This window comes from Symsagittifera roscoffensis, chromosome 10 (assembly GCF_963678635.1).
Source record: "Symsagittifera roscoffensis chromosome 10, txSymRosc1.1, whole genome shotgun sequence".
In the NCBI taxonomy this organism is placed as follows: Eukaryota; Metazoa; Xenacoelomorpha; order Acoela; family Convolutidae; genus Symsagittifera; species Symsagittifera roscoffensis.
Genome location: NC_087071.1, coordinates 17989625 through 18009467, shown reverse-complemented (window position 1 = coordinate 18009467; position 19843 = coordinate 17989625). Strand labels below are relative to the sequence as shown.

Here is a 19843-nt window from a genome sequence, read left to right as displayed (position 1 = left end):
AAAAGCATTCTTTTAGTTACAATTTCAACAACATCTTTCAAAAAAATTTTATTTCTCGGATAATTTTAAGTTTTCATTTAGTTTATAATTCGATTTTTTTTCGACTGAGTCATCCAGAGATTTGAAAAATATCCTTTTACACAGCAAATCATCGGCTCTCAACGAGTACCGTTTTTTTTTTCAAAAGTCGGTAAATCAAGCGGAAAGTTTTTCATTTTTTGTACCTTTTATATTGCAAGCTCTTGGATTATATATGGCAACATACATTTGTATTACGATGATATGAATTCTAGCGATACAAATAGTGGTTCTAGATATATGGAAACACTTATTAGTCTTAAATCGATAAAAATCTTAGCAATACAACTAAGTTATGCAACTTCGTGCTCTAGATCTACTAAAGCGAACGTTTTTTTAAAAGCTCCCCAAGAATGAACTGAAGATAAGAATTGCAACATCCTTATCTAATGTTGCAACGTTTGTGCTCTTTGGAATATGTCATATTTAATCACCATATCTTCTCAAAACCTTATTTGGGGATTTGCAGTAACTGTGTGACGAAAAGTAACCTAAACTAAAGTGGGAGGGCAAAACTTGCGACATCACTAGAACAAAACCTTGAATTTCAGGAATATTCCGATCAATTTTACTGCATCAAAATACCCCGAATGAGAAAAGTTTCTGTTGGCTTAGTATCGATAAGACTTTTGCAATCTTTTTATCAACAAGAAACTCAAAGAAATTTCATTTTGGTTCTGTTTGACAGGCAATTTGAAGTCGAATTGTAGCAAGAAACGTTGCTGACAACAGTAAGTACAAAACAATTGTACTAAAAGTGTTTTTCTTTTTTAATTGTGATTTTTTAAAAATCATACATAATACAAATAAACACACACTTAAACCTACATATGAGGTCGATTACTTTGATTAATTTAGTGTGTGAGACGGCCAAAAAGTAAAACGTTGCCGCCAAAACTTACCACTAAATCAGTATTGTAAGACAGACGGTTAGTTTAAGGAAACATGCCATGCTTAAAAACAAAGTAGAGACCGAGAACATGTTTTTACTTTTTACGATTTTGAACGGATCGACTTTCAGTAATCTTAATCGTAACGATAATTGCGCCCGTCTACAAGGGAATCTTCAATTTAATATTTTTTAAATTTTTTTTTTGTTTCAACTTTTAGAATGAGTTGCTTCTCGACAAGTCTGCTTCATTCTTGGATTACTATCCGACAAAAAATCGTTCTAGTGACAACTTTTTTCGACTGTGGTTTTGATTCTACTGGTTTTAATTAAGTTTAGGCAAAAATTTCAAAAGAAACGATAAATAATTGGTTTTCTACTTCTAGCTATTGTGATTTGCAGTCAAAATTGTGTTTTTACCCAATTGACTATACTGCAATGGTTAGAATACTGGTACTTGGTTTATCTTCAAATCCTGAAAGTTTGAACATAAATCAAGAACAAGACTGCTCGTACCAGGGCGAAGCCCTGAATGTTCCGACTGCCTTTTAAGGTTTATGGAGCAGCAGTAATAACATTAAAAAATTAAATGAAAAAAAATAAAACGAAAATTTTTTTTTCTAAAATTTGAAATTTTTTATGAAAATCGTCCCCCCACACCTCATAAAAAGTATAAAAAGATAGTTTTCGTTCCTTGTAACACATCAATTATGGCAAATAAGCTTCGTTCATTCAATTTGGAACGATATATAAGACGAATTAAACCTCCGCTTACGCGTTAATAGCGCGAATTATATCGCGCGTTAATTGTCCCAAATTGGTCAAAATGGCCAAAATGGCAATCTTTAAACCCTCATAACTTTACGAAAAACGATCACAGGTGAATTATCTTTTCAAATTTAAGCTCAGGACAACAATACCTTCTGAATGATATAAAAAGTTCCGTCAAAAATGGCTAGTTAAAAAGTCGAAATTTGTCTGAAGAAAAAAAAAAACCCACCCCGAGCACAAATATTCCGTTACTTTCGTATCGAAAGTCGGAACAATAAAACGAATTTTTTTTTTCAAAAATTTGAAATTTTTTTATAAAAATCATCCCCCCCCCCCCACACGCCATATAAAGTACAAAAGAATAGATTTCGCTTCTAGTAACAAATCAATTATGGCAAATAAGCTTCGTTCAACCAATTTGGAACGATTTATAAGACGTATTAAATCCGCTTACGCGTTAATAGCGCGGATGATATCGCGCGTTAATTGTCCCAAATTGGTCAAAATGGCAATCTTTAAACCCTCATAACTTTACGAAAAATGATCACAGGTGAAATATTTTTTCAAATTTAAGCTCAGGACAACAATACCTTTTGAATGATATAAAAAATTTCCGTCAAAAATGGCTAGTTAAAAAGTCGAAATTTGTCTGAAGAAAAAAAAACCCACCCGAGCACAAATATATCGTATCGAAAGTCGGAACAATAAAACAAGCATAGTAGTCCTGGCATCGTATTTTCTAGTTATTTTCCGCCAAATGCATTTGAACACGCATTGTTTGCTCACATATACGAAGAAGATTCACAACTATAAGCGATTGTAATAAAAAAACTCGATGGCTTATTTGGAAAACTGTCAGCTGAGTTTTCAATGAAAGCATTTATTGTTTTAAAATCAAGAAAAAACGCAAACTGAAACTTGAGTGAAACTTTCAAAAAAGTACAAGAAAAAGCTTAACTTTAAAATTTACCTCGTTTGAGTGCTGGTTATTCCAACCAAATTATATATTTTAAGGAAAAAATTTTGTTGATAAAATTGTCTATAAAAAAAAGAAAAATTTGAAAAATTTTATTAAATTTTTTATTAGTTTTGAGCAAGAAATGCGACGAATAGAAAAAACAAAGAATAGACGGGAAAAAAACTAAAATTTCCATTACGAACAATTGGGAAAAAGGAGAAAGGCGCTAACCATATGTGAAAAATTACCTTATGTAATGTTGAAGTAGCATTAAAAACCGATAATTTATCTAGAACTTGTCAAAGATGTCAGATCTATACTGGATCACTAGCTAAACGCCTACTTTGTAGCTATGGTGTTAGCTACTTTTGAGTGATTCTCGTTTATCAAAAAGCAACGTCACAGTCAATGAACACTTCGTTCCTATTATATGCACACACTTTAACTGATCAGTAACGAGACAAAAAAATTAATGTAAGGAAAAAAAGTGTTTTTGAATGTGTTTTTATGAAGCTCCTTAATTGCCTTTTTTTTTAAACATATTTCGACTCGTTGTTTGAGACATCTTTCGACATACTTTTCGGTTATGTTTCGACTTCGAGTTCGACTTTGTGTTTCGGACTTGGGCTCTTCATGATTCGAAATTTGACTTTCTAATGGTTTTTTTTCACTTTGTGATTGTGTTCGTTTCGACTTAAAATATTAACCGAAGTGAGATTTTTTTTCGACTTCGAGTTCGACTATAATGTTTCTTGTTAGGGCATTCACACGATCTATGCATAAGTCGGAAATCTCGAACCTGTTACGCAGAAGTTTCTACTGAATTACGTGAACGTTTCTTACTGTTTTGATTAACTTGCATTTTCATTAGAATAACAGTATCAGAGCATTTTTATTAGAATAACAAAAACTCAAATGTCTTAACATCATTTTTAGCAAATTTATTAAATAATCGAGAAAACTGTGCTAACTAGGTTTGGAATGAAGTAGCACAACCCGGGTTAAAGTTGCTTTTCAATTCAGAAAAGTATCAAAGATCTTTCATTTTTTGCATCCATGTATCTTTCATGTTACAGTGCCATTTTAACGTTGTTCATCTATGATTCATCTATGAAAAATGGATGCAAATTACAATGATGTTTAATCGATGAATCATGACTGCAACATGGATATCAGTTCTATAATTGATCCATGAAACATAGATGAAAATTCAATTGATGTTTTATCCATGAATCTTGACTGAAACATGGATGTGAATTTTCTTATTCAGCCATGAAACGTGGATGCAAATCGCATTGACGTATCATCCCTGTTTTCCCGGGTTAACAAAAATGCTTATCATACAGTTTTCGTTTTCTCAAGTCCACCAATCTTCCATATCTTTGAGAAAAGCTTAAAAGATTTCGGTTAAATTTATATCGGCCTTCTTATTGAAGATAATTTTTGGCCTTCTTATTGAAGATTAAAATAATATTTTCTGAACAAAAAAATTAAAAAATTCTCCAGAACCCCTGGTTTTAAAACAAAGTTTTTCAAAAAAATAAAAAAATTAGGTTCATTATGATTGAAACAAAATCAAAAAAATTATAAAATGAAACTTATAGTGAAATTATAAACAATAAATGAAAATGTGCGCAAAACTATTAGTCATCAGAATAAAACCCAGAGTAGAAAACTTTAAAATTTTCGGATGAACATCAGTCTCAAAACAATTTTGGGCAACAGATGAAATATTTGTTTCCGGCAAATTAAGCGCCAATGAATATAAAAATGAGGTAGCAATCATCAGTTTTTTGTATAAAAAATTCAAAAAATTCTTAATTTCATGATTGAAGATTTCAAAAACTTTCTCAAAGGAAAATTTTTTAAAAGTATATCGATGATTGATAGTTCAATGGACATTAAGGACAGATAGAAAACATTATAAGACATTAGAAAACATCAAAAAAAAATTCGGATGAAAACGTAAGTATGAACATTCTCAAATGGAATTTTTGCGAAAAATGTTTTTTTTTGAAATTTTTTGATGATTCTCAGTTTCAAAGGAACTACAGCCAATCACTTCTTCCCTCGATAAATTCTTCGACCCGAACTCTCAAGAGCTTCAGGAGTCACACTTCGGGCGTCACCTACAGGTGTCAAACCACCCACTGGCCGACTGAAACTTTTCTACTTTTGCGAAAAAAATTGAGTTTTTAGGTTTTTTAGCTGATTTTTATTTGCGGAGTGATGCATAATTTTTTTCAATTTTCCCCTTTTCTACAATTTTTGACCCTCTCCAAGAACAAAAACAAAAACAAAATCAGTAACACAGCAAAAAAGTTCCAGAACGAAAAAACAACAATTGTTTCTTCAAAAATTATTCAAATTATTTTTTTATTTAACGATCACTTTCAATAACTAGCAAGAAAAGTGCCATTCACCTTCGAATAAGTTAAAATAAGATACAGTGAAATACCCAGGATCTGCTCTACTCACCGAGTGAACCGTCTTAGTTTCTTCACACCTTTAGGGGAGAGGGTCAAGGTTTTTTACTTTTTTTATACGAAAACAACTGGCTTTTTAGCGGACTAGTTTTGTTTTCAGCGGTGGGGGATGCAAATTTGGAAAAAAAAGTTTTGCAATTCAAAAAAAAACTAAAATTTTCCAGACAAACTCAATTGCTCATGCACTGCTACTTCCGCGACTATTTCTGTAAAAATGCTTATTCACTTTTTTGCAAAAAATTCGCTTGTTTATGTAGTTTCTAACAATTTTTATAGTGCAAAACTATTTCAATCGTTTGTAATGACACCCAACAAAATTTTGAAAAAACTTCGTAAAAACTGAAATTTAATTCAAACTTGGAAGTGACATAGATGTTTCGTCGATCTCACATCAATGTATCTAAACATTCGAAAAATAGATGTCACATCGATGAAAAATTGATGTCACATCAGGGTTTTTTATATTTAAGGTTAAGAGATTGAACTTAACTAAAACAGAGTAAATCTATGCATTTGTACTTGTAAATCACTGAAACATTTCAAAACAATGCAAAAACAATGATACATTTCTGAATTGCAATGCAACTTCAACCCAGGAAAACTTCATTTGGGTTCGTAGCGGAGGCAAAATAATTGAAAGTACAAAAAAAAGGGTTGCTCTCTAAGTATCAGAGAATTTTCCGACTATACTGAAAAAAAAACTCTGAAAAAAAGAAAAAAAAATAATGAGTTTTTTTGACCATTTTTTGCACATTTTTGTTCAAAAGAAGCAATTAAGTAATTTGTAAAAAAAAAAAATCTGCTAAATTTTATATCTAAAACATTGTTGAAAATTGAGCGGAATTGAATTGTTTTACATTAAAATGTGAAAATTGCGCTCTCAAATTGTCTAATTTAGTCTAAACATCAATTTCTATCAAACCAATTTTTATCTAAAATAAAATGATACAAGTGTTTTCAATTGTGTTTTTTGAACTTAGTTTACGGCTGAAACAGCTTTGATAAGGTATCACAATTTATCTCCAGTCAAACGGCGAAAAAAAAAACTTTTTCATAATTCCTTGCCGTAATTTATGTTCGGAAAAAAATGAAAATGTATCGCTTTTCAAATTATTTGTAGTCACGCTAAAAATTCTCTTTTGTGAAAGAGGGTTGCGCACTAAAAAAAGCTGCCTCCAATATTTTGAAAAATTCTGCCAGTTCTTTTTTACGTCCTTTTCTATTTTAACTTTTCAAACAAACAAATCACTTCAAATTTGGGCGGGAAAAATATCGAAACTAAAAATCCCCGGATTTGATCAGAAGGTACTTTGTTTTATCAAATTGGCTAATTCGAATCCTATTAAGAAAAGAGAAAATGAGAAAATGAGAAAACTTGTTATGAAGATGTAGTTGATTAGGCTAAATTTGAGTTTTCTGGAAAAAAAATGTTGAAAAATCTTTCAAATTGATTCATCATAAGAATACACATTCTATGTTGTCATCACAAAAATTCGATAGCGTTGATACGTTGATTCGACCTGCAAGAACAAAATATGTTAAAAGTGCCCTAATGAAGAACTAGGGATGAAAATTTTATCCACGACTCTTGTTTCACAAGTCTTAAATTGTCATCTTTTAGTTGGTTATTACATCATCCAGAACTCTGATCAAAATTGTCATAATCTCAGTAGTTGTAATACAATTTTACTGATTTTTTAAAATCGCATGATTGACAATTAATGCCATGGACATCCTCGTTGAGGGCAATGTTTTAGTGCCAAAATGTAAGGTTTTATCATAAAACTAGGTCTAGAAGTTCTATCTGGTTCGACAAAGGCAAGTTTCACCGCGAGCGTAGTAGTGTTTCTCAAGATATTTTTAGTACGCATGAGCGCACGATGCCATCAGGAACAGCAAACAACAAACATTTGGTTGTCTTCAAATTTTTGTATCTCTTGTAGTTGTCTGCTCTGTCGTAGCTTAGTTTGGTTACTTTTTTTGCACAAATGGTTGTTTCGTTTTTTTGTCGGATCTCGTTTGATTGCTAAAAGAGACCCTCGCAGGCCCTCAAACATTAAATCAGAATGCGAGAAAAAGTGGTTATTAGGGTTGCTTTTCTGTTTCACGGTGCAGAGTGGTGTGGTTGGTTCTTGACTCCGCAGTTGGGGTGAAATTGCAATATCAAAAATCTATTGTTGCTATATGTGCTGGATTTCTAATGTTAGACACATCAGAATTTGTCGAAATAAAGTTTTCAAAATCATCAGAAACTTAGTTTGAAGCATGCAGCATGGGTGAATTTGACTCATTTATTTTTAATTATGGCAAGCATTATGTGGGTTTCTGCACCACATGACCACAATATGAAAAAATCATATTTTTCTCCCTATATTAGAAAAAAAATTTTGTTGGCATAGATTCTAAAAAAGAATATCGTAATCAATTCAACAAGAAAAACATCATCTAAAATTTTTTTCTTGTGCAATTTGCCACGCAGGTTATTTGTTGTGTTGAAATAAAAACAGTAATTCTCAAATAGTAATTACTTTATAAATCTATTCCATTTGTAAAGTTCATTATTTTGTCTATTTTAAACTATTACAAAATAAGACAGAAAAAACTCACCGATTAATCAACAAAATGGGCGTCGTTTATAATACCTCCCCTTTTTTCTTAGTAGTTTTGTTTAGAAATATTAGCAAAATTTTTCAAATTTTTCAAAAATTTCCGCGCATAAAAAACGAAGTAGAGATCATAGTTAGTTTTCTCCATTTTAAGGATTTGATCGGATCATTAACCGTTAGTTTTAACCTAGCAGAAAGGGGGTTTCTTCAAAATTTTACATCTTTTTTTGCCGTTTTTACCACAGATCATTTTAGACTTATCTGTTTCACTCCTGGGTCATTGTCCGAGAAAAAAACTACTCTAACGACTGACTGCTTTCTGAGTCGTAGTTTTCAGTTAGCGCTCTGATATCATACACATTGTCCCTAATTTAGACAAAACAGTTTAAAAAATGACAAATATTTGAATTCAGACTGCTAGAAATAATTCATGCAAAATTGTCAATGGAAAATTGTTCTGCTTCAAAACTACAGATACAATTTGGTTTTTTAATAGAATGAAACTAAATATACTTTTTGTTCTTTTTTGCTCAAAATATGATCCTTCTTAGCAAACTTATATTTAGGAAAAAATTGCTTTTTGGCTTAAATGATCTATGGAAAATTGAAATTGTCTGAAAGTTTCTGTTTGATTCTTAAACAATTTAATCATGTGTCTCTTATTATGATACAAATATCAGCTCGCTTCTTCTCATTGAACATGCAAAAAAAATCTGGAAGTAAAAAAACGCATTTCTTCAACAAAAAAATCAATGTTCTACATTAAAATACAATCTTTTCATTTCATGGAACAAGAGGATTTTTTTCGGAGGAACAGCGACGGAGGGTAACTTCACTGAGCGAATTCTGAAATAAAACTAAAAATTTCAAATCGCTTGCTCTGTTTTTACGTGCAATTAAAAAAGACTTTTTGAACGAGTTTACGCTTTTTCAAGTTCAAGTAAACAAGCCACAAAATCCGTCGTATTTTTATAGCTAAAAGAAGCTCAAGAAATTTGTTTGTGAAACAGCAACAGTTTAATTTTTTTCTCGAATAGTTAGTTACCTCAATGATTACAAGGTTCATGACAATATCAGAAACAAAATTGAGAACTTCAAACAAAAAACTTTTTTTTCAAGAATTTATAAATAAAAAGTTCAGCTTTTGATCAACCAATTGTCTTAATTTTATATTTATTTTTGTTTTTTGTTTAGTCAGTAAATATTGAGTTCCTTATACAACACTTGCAATGACAAGTACGAATTAAGAATAATTTGAAAATGAGACCGATATGAAAATAAATTTCTTGAAAATATTTATTTTTAAAATTTAAAAAATCAAGATAAATTGATTAGAATCAATCGCTTGTGCTTTGTAGTTGCTTAATTCTTTACGTATTCGAAATAATTCGAAAACATTAAAAATTTTCCAATGTCAATTCTTTCAACCTAATTTTTCTACATTTTGCATCCGATTAAATCCATCTAAATCAAAGTACAACTATCCATCTAAATGACATTTTCGGAAAAATGGTTGAATTGTTCATTAGCATAAATATGCAATCCTTACTTAAAATTTTTAAATCTGTTTTTTTTTCAAATATACAAATTTGTGTATTTCTTCAATTACAAAAGGGAATAGTAACTTTCATTTGGGATAAAATCGTGGTTTAGTTTGATAAATGACCTAAGTCTGATATTTCCTACTAGCTATAAATCTATTGTGTTGCAGAGGTGACTAAGGCGGTATATCGACTAGCATAAAGCTCGACAAGCAAAAAATTTCAAAAGTAAAAATCGTATCGACTAGCATAAAAGTTTCAAAAACTGAAAACTGTATCAACTATCATAAAAAATTCGAATCACAAGACTCAATTATTACCAAAATCAGACTTATTACAAATAAAAGAAATTATATAAATCATGTCTTTTTTCTCACAAATTTCGGAGCACATTGCCTTTATTATTTCAATAAGTATTCAGATCAATGAGAAAATTCTCGCACAAAGTTTTCAAACGGTTGATTTTGGCTTTCAATTATCGCCGCTTCACTTGCTGTAATGCCGGAATATCACCTGTCTCGATTCTTCGCAGGACAGTTTTGCAAATTGTGTGGTCTATTATACTCGTTCCACATTGCAGCACCAATTTTTTCGAACTAAAATTTCCCGACTTACTCAAAAATTGAGTCGAATCTTGAATAATTCGCAATAATTGATGGGTATCACGGCTATAACGCAGTCTGTTGAATTTTTCTCGGACAACTTTTTCGGACATAAAACCGCGACTGAATTCTTTTTCAAAATTCAATGGAAATGCGGATATTTTTAAAAGCCGTAGTTTGACCAACCGATTGAATTATTTTGTAAATAGCTTGAATGTAATGAAACTAAAATCCTCTATGAACTGTTTGATTTCCAAAAATATTATTGACAGCAGCGATAAACCCGGTTTTGAATTTTGATGTGATCATTTGTAGCAAAAAAACTTTTTCAAGAAATTCAGAAAAATTTCGACAGAGTGTCAACAGTAAGTAGTCATAATGCAATTGAGATTTTCCTGTCAATAGCGGAATTATTTTTCGGTTTTTGGCGAAACAACCAAAAAAATAAGTTTGCTGATAAAACCGAAAGGCCAATTTGAGGTTGCTATCGCAAAGAAAAATTTCGAACTGCGAGAAATAACGCAGAAATTTTCGGTCGCAAAAACTGCACAACCCGGCAAAAAATTGATGTCGAGTGAAAAAAAAGCTGACTATCCATAATTCTTCTCCAAAAACCTTAAATTTTAACTTTTTGGATATAAATTTCGGAATGTAGAAGTTTATTCCGTTTTCTTATAAGTGAGCATCTTAATCGATGATGTTCTGGCGGAATGAAATCCTGTAAATCAGATAAGTTTTTTTGAAATACCTCGTTGTAAATTTTTTTGACTTGGATAGTCAAGTTTCTTTCAATTTGGTCGAAATTTGCACCATGAGTGTGTTTTTTCGTGTTCTGTATAAAATTAGTAGCTTGCAAATTTGTAGTAAGTCGATATTTGCAAGATGGTTCCACACAAACATAATATTGGGATTTTTTGGTTTTACTGTTCTTCTTAATTCTGTAGCCACCAACAACCAAGTTAGTCCCGCCTCCTGTTTTTGGCAGAACAATGATGAACTGGCGCGTGTTAAAGGTATAATTCAGACTGTAAATTAAACGTATAAATAAGACTGTTTATTAACTCAAACTGCAATTTTTTGATGCTGTTCGTTCAAATTTCGATGGCCAAAAATAACGCCTCTTTTTCATTTGATTATTCTTCGTTGCACCAAGTAAACAGAAAGGAAGCATTAACTTTTGCCATCGATATTTGATTGTCAAGCCCGCATGATTTTGTGGTTAACGCGTTTGACTCGAATGGTTGCAGGTTGTTTCCGCGTAGGTTCGAATCTATCTTTTGTTTTTGAGATTTATGGTTATAAAATTATGCTAGTCGATATATTTTCATGTTTTCAAACTTTTTTGCTAGTCGAGCATTATCCCAGTCGAGCTGTCACCGCGGTTAATTAACTTGGCACAATTTCCTTGCAAATGGAAGTGAGACTAAGTATTTGATTCTTTAAATTGTTACAAATTGAGACGTACTCTTTGGTACCAGTTATGTAAGGAATCTGATAACCATTTTTACGAATTTGAGAATGAGTTATGATAATTGCTCTTTTACTCTAAAATAGTTTCAATCCAATGTTTGATTTCTGTTCATTATTTTCAAAATTTTAATGCAAATACTTGTACTCGAAAAATAATTTATTGACCAGTTTTACGCTGTTTCAAACAAAGTTGGGCCCAAAATTAGATTGGGATTCATGATTTGCATGGTTAAATCTTTTTTATTTCAATTTTCAATTAAAGGTAGGCGTGCGAAGCAAAATGGATCCTCACGAACTAAAAAGAAACAAGTTATATGTTTCATATGTTTTTTTTCACCAGGTTAGAGAAATATCATTTCGTATTTGAAAATGCGTGTGCGTGTAACGACAAATTTGTTTGAAAATTACCGAAAGTTTTTTTTTTAATATCGATGGACTTTTTTTAAAGCCAAACATGCTACAGTTGTCATCAAGAACAATCCAAATCTTCAGGTAATTTTTTGATACCAGCACTCAAGTTACTTTTTTGCTTAGTTTTTAATACGATCGTTCAATATTCAACTTTCAAAATGATTCGTTCCCCAAAATGTTTATGCAAAACGCAAACTTTAAAAACAGTTAGTTAAGCCCCTGTCAGTGAACTCAGACATTTTCTAAAACTTTAGCAAACCAAAATCATGTGTAAACCCCTTTTTCATGGACTTTTTCAGCCTTTAATATGCATTCAGTGTCAGTAATGTAGACTTTTTTGAATTTTTTCGAGCTCATTGAGCAGTGTTTTGCCATAAAGATAACGATTTTTCGAACAATTTCACTAGTTAAGATTTGAGGTAGTGCTTTTGTTAGGATTTGAGGTAGTGCGTTCAATTTCACAAGTGAGGCTAACTATTTGATTCTATAAATTGTTACAAAATGTGGCGTACTCTTTGGTACCAGTTATGTAACGAATTCAATGTTCATTTTTACGATTTTTAGGTTGAGTTATGATAATGGCATTTTTAGTCTAAAACAATTTCAATCCAATGTTTGATTTTTGTTTATCATTCTAAATAGTTTTAATGAAAATAATTGTGCTCGAAAAATAATTTATTGACCTGTTTTACGCTGTTTCAAATAAAGTTGGGCCCAAAATTAGATTGGGATTCATGATTTTCATGGTTAAATCTTTTTTATTTCAATTTTCAATTAAAGGTAGGAGTGCAAAGCAAAATGGATCTTCACGAACTAAAAAGAAGCAAATTATATGTTTCATATGTTTTTTTTTCACCAGGTTAGAGAAATATCAATTCGTATTTGAAAATGCGTGTGCGTGTAACGACAAATTTGTTTGAAAATTACCGAAAGTTTTTTTTTTAATATCGATGGACTTTTTTTAAAGCCAAACATGCTACAGTTGTCATCAAGAACAATCCAAATCTTCAGGTAATTTTTTGATACCAGCACTCAAGTTACTTTTTTGCTTAGTTTTTAATACGATCGTTCAATATTCAACTTTCAAAATGATTCGTTCCCCAAAATGTTTATGCAAAACGCCAACTTTAAGAACAGTTAGTTAAGCCCCTGTCAGTGAACTCAGACATTTTCTAAAACTTTAGCAAACCAAAATCATGTGTAAACCCCTTTTTCATGGACTTTTTCAGCCTTTAATATGCATTCAGTGTCAGTAATGTAGACTTTTTTGAATTTTTTCGAGCTCATTGAGCAGTGTTTTGCCATAAAGATAACGATTTTTCGAACAATTTCACTAGTTAAGATTTGAGGTAGTGCTTTTGTTAGGATTTGAGGTAGTGCGTTCAATTTCACAAGTGAGGCTAACTATTTGATTCTATAAATTGTTACAAAATGTGGCGTACTCTTTGGTACCAGTTATGTAACGAATTCAATGTTCATTTTTACGATTTTTAGGTTGAGTTATGATAATGGCATTTTTAGTCTAAAACAATTTCAATCCAATGTTTGATTTTTGTTTATCATTCTAAATAGTTTTAATGAAAATAATTGTGCTCGAAAAATAATTTATTGACCTGTTTTACGCTGTTTCAAATAAAGTTGGGCCCAAAATTAGATTGGGATTCATGATTTTCATGGTTAAATCTTTTTTATTTCAATTTTCAATTAAAGGTAGGAGTGCAAAGCAAAATGGATCCTCACGAACTAAAAAGAAGCAAATTATATGTTTCATATGTTTTTTTTTTCACCAGGTTAGAGAAATATCAATTCGTATTTGAAAATGCGTGTGCGTGTAACGACAAATTTGTTTGAAAATTACCGAAAGTTTTTTTTTTAATATCGATGGACTTTTTTTAAAGCCAAACATGCTACAGTTGTCATCAAGAACAATCCAAATCTTCAGGTAATTTTTTGATACCAGCACTCAAGTTACTTTTTTGCTTAGTTTTTAATACGATCGTTCAATATTCAACTTTCAAAATGATTCGTTCCCCAAAATGTTTATGCAAAACGCAAACTTTAAGAACAGTTAGTTAAGCCCCTGTCAGTGAACTCAGACATTTTCTAAAACTTTAGCAAACCAAAATCATGTGTAAACCCCTTTTTCATGGACTTTTTCAGCCTTTAATATGCATTCAGTGTCAGTAATGTAGACTTTTTTGAATTTTTTCGAGCTGTGTTTTGCCATAAAGATAACGATTTTTTGAACAACTTCACTAGTTAAGATTTGAGGTAGTGCGTTCGTTTAGCAAAGAATTTCTTTTAATTTCAAAAATCGTTTTTTGTTCTCAGATCAATGAAAAATACTACAATTAGACTATGAATACACTCGTTGTCTGTCTAAGAACTTGCGCAATTAGCTATTTCTGTTTTTAACGTTTTTATTTAACATTTCATTTATCATAGATCTTTCATGCAATTTTCTGTACTTATGGAATTGCTTGAAAAGTGTATGATTAACATTTTTCCATATACAAAAATTGTATGAATAGCGTATTTGGTCAAACTGGGCTGATACGTCAAAAAACCTCATTAGCCAGACTCAGAGGTCAAAACCAGTGTCATCATTTTGAATTGACGACTTTTGTTGTTTAGGATGAGACTATTTAGAACTTTTCCTGCCCACGATTTTCCGCATATAATATTGTCACTATTTAGAATGTTTCCTTGAGAGCTTCACTCCTTTTGATTGGCTGTATTAAACTAATTGATTCTTTGAAAGCTGATATATGATGGGCAAAACAGGGTATATTTTTGAAAAAAAAGACAATAACGGCAAACAAATGAAAATTAGTGGCTTCCACGCTTTCTCTACAGTTAATTTTTGTTCGATGACTAGAATGAATTATTTCAGTTTATGACGGCTCTAATTCTCTTTTAATTTAAATTTAAGTATCTTAATATCCACCTAACTGAAAACTCCTTCCACACTATACCTGATAGGACTGTCGAAGATCGAAGTGGTAGTAATTTAAGATAGGCGCCGAAGTATTTCAAGAATGCTTTGCTTTCCAGTTTCCTAGAACAAAGATTGGTGTAAAGTTATGAAACATCAATAAACGAGATCATCCAAAACTGAGAAAATCTTTAAAAGGATGTCAAAATTATTAGATACACTTTTCATTTAAATTTGCATGCTAACGTTTGACCTAATAAAAATCTACAAGAATAACTGAAAGCTAATTTCTTGGAAGGAAATCATTTGGGGTCAACTGATTGTCTAATATTTTGTTGATTCGCTAGATAAAATTGCGCTAAATGTTTTGATTTTGAATATGAAATTTTTTAGCTTTATTTTTACTACCGCGGAAACTCTTTGATTGCAAAATCCTGAAGGGATCCACCTATGGTTTGCGGTAATTAACTATCTCGAATTGTCTGTTGATCAGAGAAACACTGACGGAGATTCTATTTTGAGTAAAAGTTTTTGCCCCAAATTTGGAAATAAAAAATGCATTTGGTAAATTTCAAAATCGTACGAGGCAACGAAAATGATTTTTTCACAGCCCCAAGAAACCTTCATTGAGATTGTAGAGAGTTTTATGGTTCTTATGTCTTGAAAAAGTCCATTTAAACCGATTCAATCCAAAATTTCAGACAATAAGGTTGATCATTTCTTGACATAAAACATACGGAACAATTTGTTGTTAAATTCATAAACGCAAGAAAACGAGTTTATATTATTGATTTTTCATACCTCATACTATATCTTTAATTATCTAAAACAATTTTAACCAGTTTTTTGTCAGTATTGGAATCACGCCATTTTCTCAAGGAGTTAACTAAGGATAAATAGTTCTTCGAACTAACCAAAACGGGGCCTAGCAAATTGGAAGACCATGAAGAAACAGAATTTACGCACAACCAGTATTTACTCAGCCAAAAGTTAATTTAAGTCTTTAAGTCGGTAAACAAAATTCACGCAATTTGCACGCAAGTTATTGTCTAATTGGCAACCAGTATTTACTCAACCAAAAGATAATTTAACTCTGTAAACAAGTTTCACGTAATTTGCACGCAAGTTATTGTCCAAATTCCGTTATTTTCTGATCGTCTAATTTCCTGTCGTCCAAATTCCTAAACCCCAACCAAAACACTTAAGAAATCTGTTGCGATAAATCTTTGTTAGACTAACTAAAAAAGAGTCCACATTTGCAGCTATGTACGTTGTAAGATCTCTCTACAGTACCAACACGAAATGAAACACATAAATCAGGGAAATGTAGATAGCGTGTCTTGCCAAAATTCACAACAATCAGGTGGTTTTGGAGCAAATTTAGCTCGATTCATATGAGTTTTTACCCAGCTAAAGAAATCAATTCAAATCGAGTCTAAATCCTTGTTAATGACTGTAATTAGCTTTGTTTTTAAAATTTACTATTTCATTCAAATTGATTTGAAACCAATTAATTTGCACAGATTTAATCCACGCGCATACTCTTTTGTCTCTCAATTAATACGATTATTTTTGGAAGAAAATTATTAGATACACTTTTCATTTAAATTTGCATGCTAACGTTTGACCTAATAAAAATCTACAAGAATAACTGAAAGCTAATTTCTTGGAAGGAAATCATTTGGGGTCAACTGATTGTCTAATATTTTGTTGATTCGCTAGATAAAATTGCGCTAAATGTTTTGATTTTGAATATGAAATTTTTTAGCTTTATTTTTACTACCGCGGAAACTCTTTGATTGCAAAATCTTGAAGGGATCCACCTATGGTTTGCGGTAATTAACTATCTCGAATTGTCTGTTGATCAGAGAAACACTGACGGAGATTCTATTTTGAGTAAAAGTTTTTGTCCCAAATTTGGAAATAAAAAATGCATTTGGTAAATTTCAAAATCGTACGAGGCAACGAAAATGATTTTTTCACAGCCCCAAGAAACCTTCATTGAGATTGTAGAGAGTTTTATGGTTCTTATGTCTTGAAAAAGTCCATTTAAATCGATTCAATCCAAAATTTCAGACAATAAGGTTGATCATTTTTTGACGGTAAAATGTACGGAGCAGCTTGTTGTTAATTTCATAAACGCAAGAAAATGAGTTCATATTATTGATTTTTCACACTTCATGCTATATCTTCCATTATCAATTTAAAACAATTTCAACCAATTTTTCGTCGATTTTGCACTGTTGAATAACAATAATTGTAATTGTTGCGACCAATGAAAATGGGGAGGAACTTTGTCCTCGGGTGTTTTTTTTTCTTTTTGTTTTCCCCGCAAATTTAGGTACTACAAATAACATCGGATTGGTTTGAGTGATATATCATAGTAAAGCCGTATAAGTCGTGATTCAAACCAGATTTCAAAAAATTCCAAAAAAAATTTTTCCGTGCCGAAAAAAAACAGGTTTGAAGTTGTTGTTTTTTTCATCTGAATTCAAGCGAATAAAGCCAGCGAGCAGGCTTAGAACAGCTGAATTATGCCTAATTTAAGACCTTAAAACTAAAATTTATGCAAGTAATCCAGGTTTTGGAGTTTTTTAAAACGACCAAAAACTTCAAAAAATTCAAAAATTTTCTACAAAGAGTTTTGAAATTTTTTTTTTAATTTTTATTTTAGTTTTTCTAGTTTTTTTTCTACAAAAAGTTTTGTCCAGTTTGCTTACAAAATTATGGTTGTCTAATATGCCTAAATTGTATTTTAGTGTTGCAATTTTTCGGTTGATATGTTACAATAGGTGGTAATTTTGAGTATACTGCATATTTTAAAGTTGAGAACAATAATGCAGAATGTAGTCATTTCATTTTCAATCACTTGTACTAAGACTAAGATAGTTTTTCTCAATACATAACTCTACCAAATGAAATGCTATTCAAAACTTAACTTTTAGACATCTTTTGCCAAAAAATTTGGCTTTGAAATATCATATAAATAATTTGCGAAATATAACAAAAAGAGATGCAGCTATTGAAATTTAGCCTACCACATATTCTAATATATCACCAGTTTTTGTCCAAAAAGATAGCTGTAAGAACAACCCATAAACATTTATTTTTACATCAGATCCTTTTATCACACTAAGCAGGAAATTTTTTTGTAGTTTTGTAATTTTTGTACAAAAAGATAGCTGTAAAAACAAACCACAAAGTTATATAATTCAATTAAAATGGATCTAGGATTTTCTTGAGGTAGACGGGATTTTGAGATTTGCAAATGCCTTCTTCGCAGAAAAAAATGATAGAAATTGTCAGAAAATTTAGCACCAAGAATAATTATTCCGCTTAATTTTCATAAATTGCAGTCAAAATTTAGTAGTTTTGCTTCATTTTTTGTTTCAGTTGTTTCAGACAACAGTTTGACAAAATGAGCTGGTGCCATAGTCTTATGAGATGGTACTTGATGACAGTTGTAGCAGCAGAAGTCAGACTTGTTTCAACAGACGGAAACTACGAAAATGACTACACTTCTTTGGATACGGGGTCATCGATCTTAACAATGACTGTTGATTTAATTGCTGACATTTTTGACACGGATTATGATTATGATTATGATGCTGATAATTCATACACGAGTGATTACAATCCGGTCTCCTCGATCTTCAAATCCGACTACACGAGTGATTATAATCCGATCTCCTCGATCTTCAAATCCGACTACACGAGTGATTACAATCCGATCTCCTCGATCTTCAAATCCGACTACACGAGTGATTATAATCCGATCTCCTCGATCTTCAAATCTGACTACACCAGCGATTACAACGACTACACGAGCGATTACAACGACTACACGAGTGATTACAACGACTACACGAGTGATTACAACGACTACACGAGTGATTACAACGACTACACGAGTGATTACAACGACTACACGACCGCTAAGAACGACTATACCAGCTTACATGAGTCATTTGGAGGATCCTACATTCCAGATGACAACGAAGACTATACTCCTGATTTTGACAGGAGCGAGACATGGTGGTACGATGATCTAGATTACGATGATCCAGATTACTCCAGAGCTGTTCCAGAAGGTTCCGCTAAGCATACCTGTCAAGAAATTGAACCACAAGTAATTCTACCGGATTCGTTCACAGTCACTATGGACGTCACGTGGCGTAAGAGGCCACAGAATGTGGATTACATCAGTAGAGTTACGGTCGAGTACGATAAGGGCGATATCAACTTTCAGATCCAATATAAAGCTGAAACGATGGACACTGGAACTGGTTTTGACCTAAACTTGACTGTGGTAGAAAACAAAGCAGTTGGCTCCAGGTAAGTTATTCTCTACCTTAAAAACAAACTTATTAGAACCAATTTCTTTGCACTTTCAGCTTTGGACGTACAGGTCGAAAAACAATCCAGCGAAAAATACCTCAAAATACCCCTCGCATTAAACAGTTTGCAAGAACAGTTTTTGGCAAAAAAAAACGCGAGTTTTTAAGGATAATGTTAAATGTAATTCGAATAAACAATTAAATTACGCAGCAGTATTTAGACAACCGCGTATCAGACTCGTCAGTAAGTAGACAAATACTGTATTAACCAATCAGAATCGAGACAAGGAAGAAATGAATAACTAATAATTATTTATTTCGTAAATTTGTTTTCTCATCTCGATTCTCATTGGTTAATTTGGCATTTGTCTGCTTACTGACGAGTTGGAATCCACGGTTGTCTACATACAGGCCGCACTCCAAACAATTAGTACCATAGCGCGCGTTCATTTTAACAGAGTACAATTGAAAGCAAACACGCTGTGAGTTTTACTGCCACAACATGTCTTTGAGGTCAGAAAAGGTCAATTTCAAGCAACTTATACATTTATGTTATTGCAAAAGATAATAAGACTGCTCGTATCAGGAAGAATTCTTGAATGTTGCGACTGACTTTACAAGTCTATCGAGCAGTAAGAACATGAAAAAAAACTGTAATAAAAATAAAATGAAAATGTTTTTTTTTATTTGGTTTTTCGAACGTAGTAATATTTCAATTATGGCAAATAAGCTTCGTTCAACCAATTGGGACAGGTTTCT

At 31.8% G+C, this 19843-nt stretch overlaps 1 protein-coding gene across 1 annotated transcript in view; it reads left to right on the top strand.

Moving 5' to 3' along the window:
* The first annotated feature begins 736 nt into the window (after positions 1–736).
* Positions 737–19843, top strand: part of LOC134855346 (uncharacterized) — a 41002-nt gene continuing 21895 nt past the window's right edge. Inside the window, exons 1-2 of the mRNA XM_063871845.1 lie at positions 737–809; positions 18141–19082. Coding sequence (XP_063727915.1) covers positions 18166–19082 — 917 coding nt within the window. The 5' untranslated portion in view covers positions 737–809; positions 18141–18165. The remainder of the gene's footprint in view (positions 810–18140; positions 19083–19843) is intronic.